Here is a 14,012-nt window from a genome sequence, read left to right as displayed (position 1 = left end):
AACCAACCCATTTACCTAGAGTCACAAAGAAGGATGGAATAATAGCAGAAAGGGCCCTGGATAGGAAGTCAGGAGTTCTTAAGCCCACTCAACTGCTGACCACCTCGTGTGCATTACTTCCTGTCTCAAGACTCCCTTGTGCCCCCTTAAAGCACGAGAGGTTTGGAGTCAATGATCCAAAAGATCTCTTCCAACTCATTTCTTAGTTTTAAGATTCTTGGACAAGGTTTCTTATTCCAAAATGAAGACAGAGGATGTGATAATACGTGATATTGATGGGCTATTTACATTTACTCAATTAGAGAGAATTTTGCATTGTTTCAAAAAGACTTCGACCAAAGATTAACAAGGCAACATTTACAATGGAAAATATTAATTTTATTATGAGAAATGCCTTTTAGTAACGCTCATTCAAATATTTCTTTCTTCCTTTTTTTTTTTTTTAATCTGTGTCTAGCTGCGGGCTTGGACCTCTTTCAAGGAGACATCCTCCTGCGAGTGAGTACCTGCCAAGGACACAGTAACATTCCTCAGAACTGGCTGTTTTTTATGACTGGGAGGCTCTGCTTTGTCCAGCCTTGTGCTAGGCACTGTGGAGGACATGAAAGAATCTAATCTATCATCTGTACCCACAAGGGCTTCCACTGCGGTTGATGATGACAAAAACAGATGAAAAATTAGCACACAGGACAAAGAATCTATAATTATCACATTACTTGTTCACCCAATTTTCCTAGTAAGTGAAGAATGAGAGAAGGAAATGCACCAGTATGTTTAAAGTGGCTATCTCAGTTTTTGGAAATTGCAGATCTTTTAAGTTTTGTTCTTAATAATTTCTCTGAAGTTTCCAAATTGTCTGTAATGAACTTGTTTTGCTTTTGTAATCAGAATACAAACGCTATTGTTTGAATTGTATGATAGGTTGTGGTGTTAAAGTTTAGTGAAGGAGGAGGTCAGGGGGCCTGGAGGCCTCACCTTCCATTGTTTTTGATGTAGTGATCCACGATTCATGTTTTCGTCTTTGCCTTGTTTCCACAGAACTCCAGAAATAGCCTGAGAGACCCTAACACCAGGTGGAAGTTCCCCATTCCTTACATTCTGGCTGACAATCTGGGTAATATTAATTGTTTTAATTAGGAGTTTTAGATTTTACTCTTCTACTGACCCCCACTCCTGTTCATTGACTTCAGATTGGGAGTAACACCAATGCAAAAGGGGGTTTCCAAGCCCTGATAATTCTTTATCCCATGGGATGAAAGGCATAACATTATATTGACCCAATGCTGCTTAACCAGTCTGAGATACAGTGCATCAAATAGTAATTTTAAAAATTACAGAGTATCAAATAATAATTTTTAAAAGTACAGACCACATTAACATGTTAATAAAACCAAAAACACCATAAAGAACAAAAATAGAATGAAACACTATTTGGTTTCACAACCACGAAAAAATTATGCTTTAAATAATAGTTTTGTTTAAGTGAAACTAAATATAGTTTCAGCATACTGATTTCTTCCCCTTTTGTTATGAGACAAACATTCCACACTTTTGAGAGATAGAAAAGTCTATATTTCACATGCTCAGGGTCCTTGTTCCTCAGTATTAATAATTTCAATTCTTTTCTCTCTCAAGATAGAAGACTGGTTAAGTTATAGTTCAGTAATTGTTGGAAATAATACTTGGGGGAAATAAATAAATATTCAAAGCCACGTGTGGACACTGGCTGACCCCAAGCAGGTGACTGACAGCTGAGCAGCCATGATGATGCAAAGCCTGCGAGGCCCATCCCACACGGATGGGGGAAGATCAGAGGAGAGGGGAAATGGGGACAAGCTTGCTCAATCTTAATGTGCTGTTAGGCTGCTCCCACTCTCAGGAGATAGAGTTTATGTTTCAATATTTTCCATCACTGTTATCAGTGCTGATCCCTTTTCTAGAGGAGAGCTAGTTATAAACAAATGCTGTTGTTCTCAGTGATTTTTTTGGAAATTTGAGGTTTTATTTATTTATTTTTTAAATTTTATTATTATTATGTTATGTTAGTCACCATACAGTACATCATTAGTTTTTGATGTAGTGATCCATGATTCATTGTTTTCATATAACATCCAGTGCTCCATAAAATACGTGTCCTCCTTAATGTCCATCACTGGGCTAACCCATCCCACCACCCCCTCCCCTCTAAAACCCTCAGTTTGTTTCTCAGAGTCCATAGTCTCTCATGGTTCGTCTCTCCCTCTGATCTCCCCCCCCTTCATTTTTCCCTTACTTCTCCTAATGTCCTCCATGCTATTCCTTATGTTCCACAAATAAGTGAAACCATATGATAATTGACTTTCTCTGCTTGACTTATTTCACTTAGCATAATCTCCTCCAGTCCCATCCATGTTGATGTAAAAGTTGGGTATTCATCCTTTCTGATGGCTGAGTAATATTCCATTGTATATATGGACCACATCTTCTTTATCCATTCATCTGTTGAAGGGCATCTCGGCTCTTTCCACAGTTTGGCTATTGCGGACATTGCTGCTATGAACATTGGGGTGCATATGGCCCTTCTTTTCACTACATCTGTGTCTTTGGGGTAAATACCCAGGAGTGCAATTGCTGGGTCATAGGGTAGCTCTATTTTTAATTTTTTGAGGCACCTCCACACTGTTTTCCAAAGTGGCTGTTCCAACTTGCATTCCCATCAACAGTGTAAGAGGGTTCCCCTTTCTCCACAACCTTTCCAATATTTATTGTTTCTTGCCTTGTCAATTTTTGCCATTCTAACTGGTGTAAAGTGGTATCTCAATGTGGTTTTGATTTGAATTTCCCTGATGGCTAATGATGATGAACATTTTTTCATGTGTCAGTTAGCCGTTTGTAGGTCTTCTTTGGAGAAGTGTCTGTTCATGTCTTCTGCCCATTTTTTGACTTGATTATTTGTTTTTTGGGTGTTGAGTTTGAGAAGAGATTTTATTTCCCCACCCCACCCTGCCCCATTGTTGCCCACACACTTGCAAATTCACAGAGCACCCATATTTATTGGAATGTGATTTAAGAAATATCAACTTTTGAGAGCATATTTTTCCCCATTACAATTTTTCTTCTTGTCTGTGCACCTGCGCTATTCCCCCTTCCATCAAGACATAGGCACGCTTTACTGCATCACCAATTTATTCCAGACACTGTGCCTTCACCTAATATTTGGTTTAAACTTCACCATGCCTCTGTGAGGCATTAAATCAGTGCCTCTCAGACTTTTATGTGCATAAGGCTCCCCTGAGGATCTTGTGAAATCCGGGGTGGGGTCTCAGATTCTGCACAATCCCCCAGGGGATGCTGATGTTTTTGGTCTGCTGGCCACAGCTTGAGTAGCAAGGTCTCTTTAGCTGTAAGTTGGTGACAGATCAAGAAAGCAAGATGGAAGACAGGTGGTCTGAAATAAGGTAGCAGCAGTGAGGACGCAGTGGTGGTTCTCAAGTAGCACCAAATGAGAATCACCGTTAGTGTTAAAAAAAGGTTCAGATGCCTGGGCCCATACCATTGCAAAAAGCAACCTAGAGTTTCATATTTGTATACAATTCTTTTATTAAAGTTAAATTTACACAGAGTAAAATATACAAATCAGTGTAAAAGTCAATGGCTTTTGATATATACATATACTTATGTAACCCAATATCCCATAACTCCAGAAATTGCCCGTGTGCTTGTTTCCAGCCAATCCCTACACCCCTCTCCAAGACACTACCATTCTAATTTTTTCCCCTATAGATTAGTTTTACCTGATTTATAGATAAATGGAATCATTCAGTATGTACTCCTTTGTATCTGGCTTCTTTTGCTTAACATGTTTTTGAAGTTTTTCCATATCGTGGCAGACCAGTAGTTAATTCTTTTTATTACTACTCAGTAATATTCCTCAGTAATATGGCAATTATTTATCCATTTTTCAGTTGATGGACATTGGTTTGTATCAAGTTTGGGTTTTTATAATGAAGAAAGCTGCTATGATCATTCTTGTACAAGTCTGCATGAGATAGATATATATATGTATATTTATATATATATTTTCTTGAGCAAATGTCTAGAAATAGAATTGCTTGATCATATGGCAAATATATATTTACCTTTAGTAAAAAAATGTCAAGCAGTTTTCCAAAGTGGCTATACCATTTTTCCTTCTCACTAGCAATGCAGCAATGTCCCATTTGCTCCACATTTTCAGTAACATTGGTGGTATTAATCTTTTTTAATTGTAGCCATTCTGGTGGTTTTAAATGGAATCTCACTGTGATTTTAATTTGCATTTTCCTAATGACTAATGATATTTCCCACATTTTCATGTGCTATTGGCCATTTGTGTATGTTCTTTTATGAAATGTCTGTTCAACTCTCATCATGCTTTTTTTTTTTTTATCGTGTTTGTCTTTTTGTTATTTGTAGAAGAACTTCATATATTATGGATGAAGTCTTTTGTCAGAGATAGATAGATAGATAGATATCTTGAATATTTTCTCCCAGTCTGTGACTTTCCTTTTTTGTTTGTTTTGTTTCGTTTTTGTTTTTTAAGCAGTGTATTGATTTATTAATCTTTTCAAAGAAGTGAATTTTGACTTGTTAATTTTCTCTTTCTCCCTGCTTTCTATTTTGTTGTTTTTTGCTTGTCTTTAATATTTCCTTTCTTCTACTGAATTCCAGTTTAATATGCTCTTCTTTTTTTATATTAAAGGTGGAAATTTATATCATTGATTTTAAACCTTCATTTTTCTAATAAGATAATGTTATAATATGGCATTTAAAGCTATAAATTTTATTTGAAGCTCTGCTTTTACTGTTTTCCACAAATTTTGATATGGTTGTATCTTTATTAAAGTTTAGATATGTTCTAATTTCTGTTGCAATTTTTTAAAATCCATGGGTCAATTAGAAGTGTGTTTTTAAATTTACAAATGTCGATAGTGCTTCTAGATATTCTATTATTGATTTCTAGTTTAATTTTGCTGAGGTCAGAGAACATATTCTATAAGATTTTGATCTTTTGAAATTTACTGAGACATATTTTGTGGCCTATCTTTGTGACTGTTCCACGTGCACTGGAAAAGAACTTATATTTGGCTGGTGTGGGGTGTGTTATTTTATCAATGTCAAATAGGTCAAGATGATTGTGTTGTTCAAATATTTTTATCTGCAAGGAGTTTTGGACTAATTGTTTTATCTGTTACTGAGAGAGAGGTGTTAAACTCTTTAACTATAATTGTGTGTTTGTTTATTTCTTCTTTTAGAATTTTCATGAAACTGCTCTTTTGGGCAAGCACATTGTTAAATCATCTTGCTAAATTGACTCATCATTTAGAGAAATTTCTCTTTATGTCTGGTAATCCTCTTTATTTTGAAGTCTACTTTGTCTAATTTAAATATAGTTACACCAGCTTTTTGAAACTTACTGTTTTCATTGTGTATTTTTTTCAGGTTTTTACTCCTATCAATGTCTTTATATTTAAAGTGTCTCTTTTTTAGACAGTATATATTTGGGTCTCACATTTTTATCCAGTCTATCAACCTCTGAATTTCAGTTGGAACATTTGGTCTATTTACACTTTTTTCAGATTTCTTTTTTAATTTTAATTTTTTATATTTAAAAAATTTTTTTAATTTAAATTCTATTAATTAACATATAATGTATTATTTGTTTCAGGGGTACAGGTCTGTGATTCATCAATCTTATGTAATACCCAGTGCTCATTATATAGCACATACCCTCCTCAATGTCCGTCACCCAGCCACCCCATTCCTCCCATCCCTCTCGCCTCCAGGAACCCTCAGTTTGTTTCCTAAGATTAAGGGTCTCTCATAGTGTGTCTCCCTCTCTGGTTTTGTCTTGTTTCATTTTTTCCTCTCTTCCCCTATTTACATTTAATGTAATTATTGATATAGTTTGATTTAGAACTATCAGTTATTGTCTTCTATTTTTTCTTTTATTTATTCTTTTCCTGCCTTCTTTTGGTTAAATCCAATAATTTAATATTTCATTTGGTTCGTGTAGTGGCTTTTAGCTCAATCTCTTTGTATTATTTTGTGAGGCTTTGCTGTAAGGATTACAATTTATAGCCTTAACATGTGCAGTATACTTAGACTTAATATGGTGCCCTTTTGCATAAAATGTAAGCATTTTACAACACTATAATTCCATTTATACCCCTTTATTTTGTGCTATTATTGGCTTATACTTTTCAACTATATACTTTATAAACCTCAGAATATAGTGTTATCATTTTTCTTTTTGCTCTAATCAGTTTTCTTTTAAAATTAATGAGGAAAAGTAGTCTTTATATTTACTTTTATACTTGCAATTTCTGGTGCTGTTCATTCTTCCTGGAGATCTGAGTTCCTATGTGGTGTCGTTTCTCTCCAGCCTAAAGAACTTCCTTTAGCAATTTTTTTTTTTTTAAGTAGGCTCCATAACCAGCATGGAGCCCAACATGGGGTTTGAACTCACAACACTGAGATCAAGACCTGAGCTAGATCAAGAGCTGGATGCTTAACTGACTGAGCCACCCAGGTGCCCCTTTTTTTAGCATTTCTTGTAGAACAAAACTGTTGGTGACAAATTCTCTTCTTTCTCCAAAGTAACTTCTTTATTGCCTTCATTTTGAAGGACATTTTTTACTGGGAATAGAATTTAACAGGTTTTTTTCCTTCTTTAAAGTTGTAATTATTGTCTTTTTCTTTTCCACATTTTATTATGAAAAATTTTAAATATATGAAAAGCTAAAAGAATTGTGCAGTGAACACTCGTATATTCATTACCTACATTATACAAACAACATTCTGCTACTTTTGCTTTATCTTATTGATCCAACCTGCCCATCTTTCTATCCTTCTATCAATACATTCTATTTCTGATACATTTCAAAGTAAATTTCATGGACCAGTATGCTTTACCCCAATTACTGCAGCATGTGTACCTTTAACTAAAGTTTAATGTTTGTTTATGATTCTTTTTTATGTAAAATGTACATAGAGTAAAATGCATGGAGTCTTAAGTGTACAGTTCAATGAGTTTTAAAATATTTATATACCTTGTAATTTATACATTACACTTATACAATGTAAAATATTCATACAACTCCTATTAAGATATGGAGCACTTTTATTATCCCAGAAAGTTCTCCCATGTTCTTTCATAGTACTCTCGCCCTTCCAGAAATAACTTTTTTGTTGTTTTAATCATAGATGAGTTTTGCCTGTTCTAGAGTTTCATACAAATGGAATCATATTTTATGCTTTTTTTGATTACTCACTAAAATGTTTTTGAGATTCACCAACGTTGTTGTGTGCATCAATAATTTGTTCCCTCTTATTACTGAGTGGCATTCCATTACATGAATACAGTATATCACAGCCTGTTCAACCGATCTCCTGTTGATAGACACCTGGGTTGATTCTATACTTGAGTTATTATGAATAAAGCTAGTATGAACATTCTTGTACATGTCTGTTTTGAATATAAGTTTTTATAATGTCTCTGATATAAACATCTAAAGTGAAATTGCTGGGTTATAATATAGACATAGGTTTAGTGTTGGATCTCATTCAAAGTGCTTATACCATTTTACAAACTTGCATGAACAATGAATGAAAGTTCATTTATTCTACATCCTTGCCAATATTCGTTGTTGTTATTCTTTTTAATTTTAGCCATACTGGTGGACATGTAGTGGCATTTAATTGTTGTTTTAGTTTACTTATTGTTGTTTCACTTTCTTTTTTGTTTACTTATTGGTCATTTGTATGTCTCCCTTTGTGAAATATCTGTTTAAATAGTTCGCTCATTTAAAAAATTAGTATTTATCTATTCTCCCTTGAGTTGTAGGAGTTCTTTATATATTCTAGATACAAGTCTTTTGTCAGATATGTATTTTGCAAATATTTTGCCCCAGTTACATTATCTCTGGTCTTTTTTCTTAAACTTTTGTGACAACTAAGCTGTCTTGGGTACAAATATTCATATTATAGATGCCACTAAGAATAGGTAAAATTTCATGAAAGTCCTTCAGTAGGCCTAATGCATACTCTTGTTGTTGTTATCTGTGTTGTTTCCACAAGTAATTTACTGATGAATCCATTGATTATTTATTTAATGATCTTAATATAATCTTATGACATCTGAAATGTGGAATCTCCAACTTGGTGGTTTATTAAATGAAATAAGGGCCAGGAAAACATAAGGTAAGTACTTGGTAAACTGTCAAGAATTATGAACTCTTTGAGAGAATGCACAAAATCAAATATACAACCAATATAATTTAACTTTATATAACCTAGTTTAATTTTTAACTTAGAGCTCTACCTTCAGTCAGTTGATGGGAGGAAAAAAAAAACCACATACTAAGTAAAACGTAATCTCTGTTCCTCTAGAGTATCTTTCCTCCCCACCGCATGCTTGTCTCATGCAATGCCAGGCAATGTGCACGTTAGGCAAAAGTAAAGACATTTGATCTTTGGTCACTGGTCCTAACCTACAGGTTACTAAGCATCTACTGTTCTGGCCTCTTCGGGTCCATTAGGCTTCTGCTGCTTTGGGTCCAAGTTTGAGTTATAACAATCTTTTCCAAGGTTGTTTCCAGTGCTCCCTGTGTAGTCTTGCCATCTCTCCAGGGGTCTTGCAGGGAAGCAGGGTAACATATCATATGTGTTCCTTATGCTTCCAGAACCCATAAACCTCTCTAAACTCTGCTCTCTTCCTCCAACAAGAGGGGGTATTTTTTTAGACTGGTGCAAACACCATTCTCACTGCTTCTTTCCAGGTGCTTTATTCACACAGAAGACAGAAATGGCTTGCAGTCACTTCTGTCTCCTGCTCTGCAGTGTGACTCTCCTGAGGTACTGCACTCAGGATCTCCACTTGAATAAGGAAGAGGAAGGGAGGAAATGAGGAAGTTAGTTTATAATTTTGTTCAGCTACACCCACATGAGTGTATTCTTATTTTGTAGGTATATTTACATTATGTATTTAAAGTCTACACTTAATGTTTATATACACGACTACTTTTATAGTTTTAGTTTCCAAGGAATCTGCTTACTACCAAAAAATATATCATGGACCTCTGTGGATTTCATGTGGGGGCAAGATTTTCTCCAACTATCTTATGTATATTATCTAAGATCTAAGTAATGCTCATTGATATTTTTACTGATTTCTGCAGGACTGAATGCCAAAGGAGCCATTCTTTATGCCTTTGAAATGTTCCGCCTCAAGTCCTGTGTGGATTTCAAGCCCTATGAAGGAGAAAGCTCATATATCATATTTCAGAAGTTTGATGGGTAAGGATGAAATTTTACGGAGTGTGTAATCATGCACCCTTTTGTTTATAAAAGTGATACATGTCTTTCAAAAGAAGAAACTGGAAAGAAACTAAAAGCAAAATCAAATCTTTCTCTGTGAGTTTAAAGTCTGTAACATTTTTAATGATCTAGGTGGAGAACGAGTTGTTTGGATACTTATGCGCCCCATGAGATTTATTTCAATTTTTTTTCCTGGGTTTAGGTCATGTTTTAAATAACTACTTTATTTTTTAAGTCAGGTGTATTAAAGTATAAATTATACACCCTTTTTTACGGTACTGGTTTAAATTATGGCGCTTTGCTGGCTGGACCTCTTTGAAAAGTTCTAGATGTAGTTTTTTGTTATTTATTTCCTAGGAGAAATAAAGGGTATATCAAGAAATAAGCTCTTTTTTTCAGTGGTATTTATGTCAACCAACCTGGGCTAGATGAGGTTGGGAAGCAAAGCGACCACCTGCTGTGACTGCCTGTGTGTGTCTTTAGGGCCCACCTGGACACATTTCCTCCTGCTGCAGTTCCCCACACTGCCTCTAGGTGTTCCCTGGATTTCGTTGTCTAGTTCTGTCGGTGTTTTTCCTCATCATGGATGGATAACAGAGATGAGGAAGGAAGTTAGCACATGATTTAGCTTCTTAAGAAAAAAAAATGCAAAAAACAGCAGTAAAAAAATAATTGTGATGACCACTTAGATACAAGTAAAGTACCTTTCTTACTTGAGTAGTTGCTTTCTTGGCTCAGACTTTTATTAAAAATGAAATTTATGTTCACCTACTATGTGCCAGGAAGTGTGCCAGTCTCTAGATACAAAGAAGCCTGAGACATGGTCTTAGATCTCACAAAGTTTACAGTTGGCAGTTGGGGGTGGTGGAGAAAAAACAGGTAAATAGTTATATATGGTAAGGGGAGTGCCATGGGCCATAAGAGGACACAAAGGCAGAGGAGAGGGAAGGACAAAATGGGGGATGGGAAGAGAGGGAGAGCAAGAGAGAAAGGGGAAGGAAGAAGAAGGAAGAGAAAGAGGAAGAGAGAGAGAGAAGGAAAAAGCAAACATAAACATGAATCTGGCTTACTTGGAGAATTCATTCAGTTCTGAGTGTCTGAAGCTTCGCATGTAAGGGGCAGAGTGGTGAGCCATGAAGCCAGGACGATAAACAGGAACCTGGTAATAGATAAACCATGTGTGAGGGAATCCACCATTTAGGGCATGATTCATTATATGTTCAGTTTTCCATTTTAGAAAGATTACTCTAGCAACAGTGGATAAAGAATTGATGTGTGGGCAAGACTGGTGACAGGAGACCAATGAAAGAATTGTCCCAATTGTCCAGGACAGAAAGAATAAAGGAGGGGCACCTGGGTGGCTCAGTCGGTTAAGTGTATGCCTTCAGCTCAGGTCATGATCCCAGGGTCCTGGGATCGAGCCCCACATCGGGCTCCCTGCTAGACAGGAAGCCTGCTTCTCCCTCTCCCATTCCCCCTGCTTGTGTTCCCTCTCTCGCTGTCTCTCTCTCTCTGTCAAATAAATAAATAAAATCTTTTATAAATAAATAAATAAATAAATAAAGTATTTATTTTCAAAAAAAAAAGGAAAGAAAGAATAAGGGACCCACAGTAAAGAAGAGGCAGTTGAAATGAAGAAGAGGGAATATATTTCAGAACTACGAAAACACGGAGACTTCTCAAAAGCTGGTTGTCAGTTGATGTGAGGGGTTCAGAAGAAAGAGGAATAAAGGATGTCTCTATGATTTTTGATTCATTGACTGGTGAGTGGTAACTTTATTCACCGAGCTTGGGAATATTGCCAGAAGAACCACTTTAGTAGTAAGATAGTGAATGTGTTTCTGGACATGTCCTGAGGTTCTTGTGGGTCACAAAAGTGGCGATAACCAGTAGCATTTGCACAGTTTCTTTTTACGTGAAGGAAAAACATGTAAAGTATACCCTGGGCCTCGCCAAGAACACAGATTTTAGAGGTTCTCTGTTTTTGATCTTTTCATCTTGTCCCTTGGCAACATTTGTGCTTCAAGAAAGTACCAAAGCCTTTAATTATTTATTGAGGATTTCAGGGAAAAAAAAAAGTTCATTTTCTTAACCCTTTTATTTCCATTTTTAGCTACCACTTTTTCTTTCCTTTCTTTTTTTTCCTCTTAAAAATAAAACGAAGCTAATGTGATCACTTTCCCAAAGTTCTCTTTTTCCTAGTAAAATTCTCGAGGCTTCTTTTCAGTTTGTAACTCAATCCCCAAGTACTTGATGAAGAGGTAGGTCAGCTTTGAGGGACGTTGGCTGTAAAACCTGAGTCTGGCAGATTCTTACTGCCTTTGGCCAGGAGGTGTCTCTCTTACATTTAAGTTAGGGGAGAGAAAGGGGAGGAAAGAAGATGGTCTAGGGAAATAAACTGCAGTAAAGTGCCCCAAACCCTTCAGGGTTCTGGTCCCGCTGAAGTGGGACATTAACTGGGCTCTTTTAGAAAGACAAGGGAAAAGATTCAGAGCTGCATAGTTGTGGCATTTTTGCAACTTACACGTTTCCATCGGAGGAGGGATTTATTTTTATTTTTATTTTTTTAAAAATTTTTTTAAAGATTTTATTTATTTATTTGACAGAGAGAGACACGGTGAGAGAGAGGGAACACAAGCAGGGGGAGTGGAAGAGGCAGGCTTCCCGCTGAGCAGGGAGCCCAATGCGGGGCTCGATCTCAGGACCCTGGGATCATGACCTGAGCTAAAGGCAGACGCTTAACGACTGAGCCACCCAGGTGCCACTGGAGGAGGGATTTTTAAAAAAAAAAAAAGATAAATAGTAAGTGCTCCTCTGGATTTTGGATATTTCACAGTCAACCAATTTGGTAATGAAATGCCACTGTCAGAGAGGCAAATTGATCGCGGTGATGTTTGCATAGCTCAGTGAAGTTACAAAAGATCATTGATTGTATTCTTAAAATTGGTGAATTTCATGGTATGTAAATTATACCTTAAAATATTATTAGAAGATAATTAAGATCTGCCTTTGACTATAAATCAAGTCCATGAGCATTTGAAGGCATATGATATTAGCAATCTCCGGGGGGAAAAACAATGGCAGGTAAGACAATGTGATTATCACCAAAGAACTTGGAATGCATCAGTCACATTTAAAAGTATGAGCAAATCTCTGATTCTGCTGAGCACTGGTTAGAGTATAGATTCTCTTCCCCACCTTAAAGCAGATAAGGAAACAATTCGTGGAAAGCTCCGGATTTGCTTACTAGACGTGGAAAGCTGGATTTATGAAGAAAGACAAAAAAGAGTTGGGAAATAAAGGGGGCAAGAGACTGCACCATGAGGAATTTGGAGAATCGGCCAGCAGTTCCTGAGTCCACTGTTTTCTGTGGGAAGTTATGGGTCCTTCTCGCCCGGAGCCCTTCAGAAACGGTAGGCAGCCAGCTCTGTGCTTTCGTAATGCTGCACATCGGCTGACAGCCAAAGAAATGGACTTGCTTCTTTAATGAGGTTCTTTTTCACGATTATAAAACTGACACCTGCTCATTATAAGAATTGTGGAAATTCATTTCAGTATAAAGGAGAAAATTTAAATCAACCACAGCCACCACCCAGAGACAACTTAATATTGTGGTACAAAAGCAATAGTGTTATTCTGTGGAATGCCCGTTGGGTTTGTGAAGGTGAGAAAGAGTGCTGATTTTTATGTCTTTCTACTTGGTGCATTCTTAGGATTGATTTGCCTCTGAGTATATTATTACTTCAGTAATGGACCACCAGTTCTAAAGCCTGCTTATTATTCCCTCTAGGAAATGTTGCTCATTTAACCAGTCTCCTATTTTGAACTATTAGCTTATGAGAATGCTATTGATAATTTCTTTTTTTAATCAAACCTAACTTCCTTCAAGTTTGTGTTCTGGAACCCTATGAATTACAGCCACTTGAGAGTTCTTCAGGAGAAGATTTCCCTCTTCTCTTCTTTAAAGGTGCTGGTCTGAGGTTGGCGATCAACATGTGGGACAGAACCTTTCTATTGGCCTGGGATGTGACTATAAGGCCATCATTGAACATGAGATCCTCCATGCTTTGGGACTTTACCATGAGCAGTCAAGAACTGACCGAGATGACTATGTGAACATCTGGTGGGATGAAATTCTTCCAGGTGTGTAGAAACCCAAGGTACTTGGGTAGGATTTGCTGTTATCTTTATCACTTGCTGGGACCAACCCTGGGATGTCCGGGCCACATCTGTGTGTGGACAGAAGCTTCAGCTGGGAACACAGAATAGGAAATGGGTATGATTTGTTGGCCTTTGCTGTGGGCTGTGCTGATCTGATCATAACTGACCCTAGAAAAGGGCCTTAGGGAACGGAATATGTTGGCTAACTCAATGTTAACTGAAAGTTAATCAGAAACTTTTGCTTTGTTTCAGTATTTTTGTTGAAAATCTATCTAAAATGCTATCTAATTTTCCTGCCACAGTCAATTGACATCCTCTGAGGATGTCATAGTCATTTTTCTGGGTGTGAGATCACATGTAGGTCTAGGAGTCTGCATGAAGTTTAGTTGAACGTACGATGACCCTAATATATACTCAAGAACCTTTTTGGTGCTTTACCAAATCAATGATAGGTGTTTAAAAACAAAACAAAACAACAACAAAAATGAATTATTTCATCTGAAATTGTCGCCCCA

At 36.6% G+C, this 14,012-nt stretch overlaps 1 protein-coding gene across 1 annotated transcript in view; it reads left to right on the top strand.

The window, feature by feature from the left end:
• MEP1A (meprin A subunit alpha) overlaps positions 1 to 14,012 on the top strand; it is a 35,049-nt gene that overhangs the window by 4,261 nt on the left and 16,776 nt on the right. The window contains exons 4-5 of the mRNA XM_078054357.1: positions 9,198 to 9,315; positions 13,304 to 13,479. Of these exons, the coding sequence (XP_077910483.1) occupies positions 9,198 to 9,315; positions 13,304 to 13,479 (294 nt within the window). The remainder of the gene's footprint in view (positions 1 to 9,197; positions 9,316 to 13,303; positions 13,480 to 14,012) is intronic.

Source organism: Halichoerus grypus, chromosome 9 (assembly GCF_964656455.1).
Source record: "Halichoerus grypus chromosome 9, mHalGry1.hap1.1, whole genome shotgun sequence".
Classification (NCBI taxonomy): Eukaryota; Metazoa; Chordata; class Mammalia; order Carnivora; family Phocidae; genus Halichoerus; species Halichoerus grypus.
The sequence above is the reverse complement of the archived record's forward strand: the minus strand, read 5'-3'. Positions and strand labels throughout refer to the sequence as shown.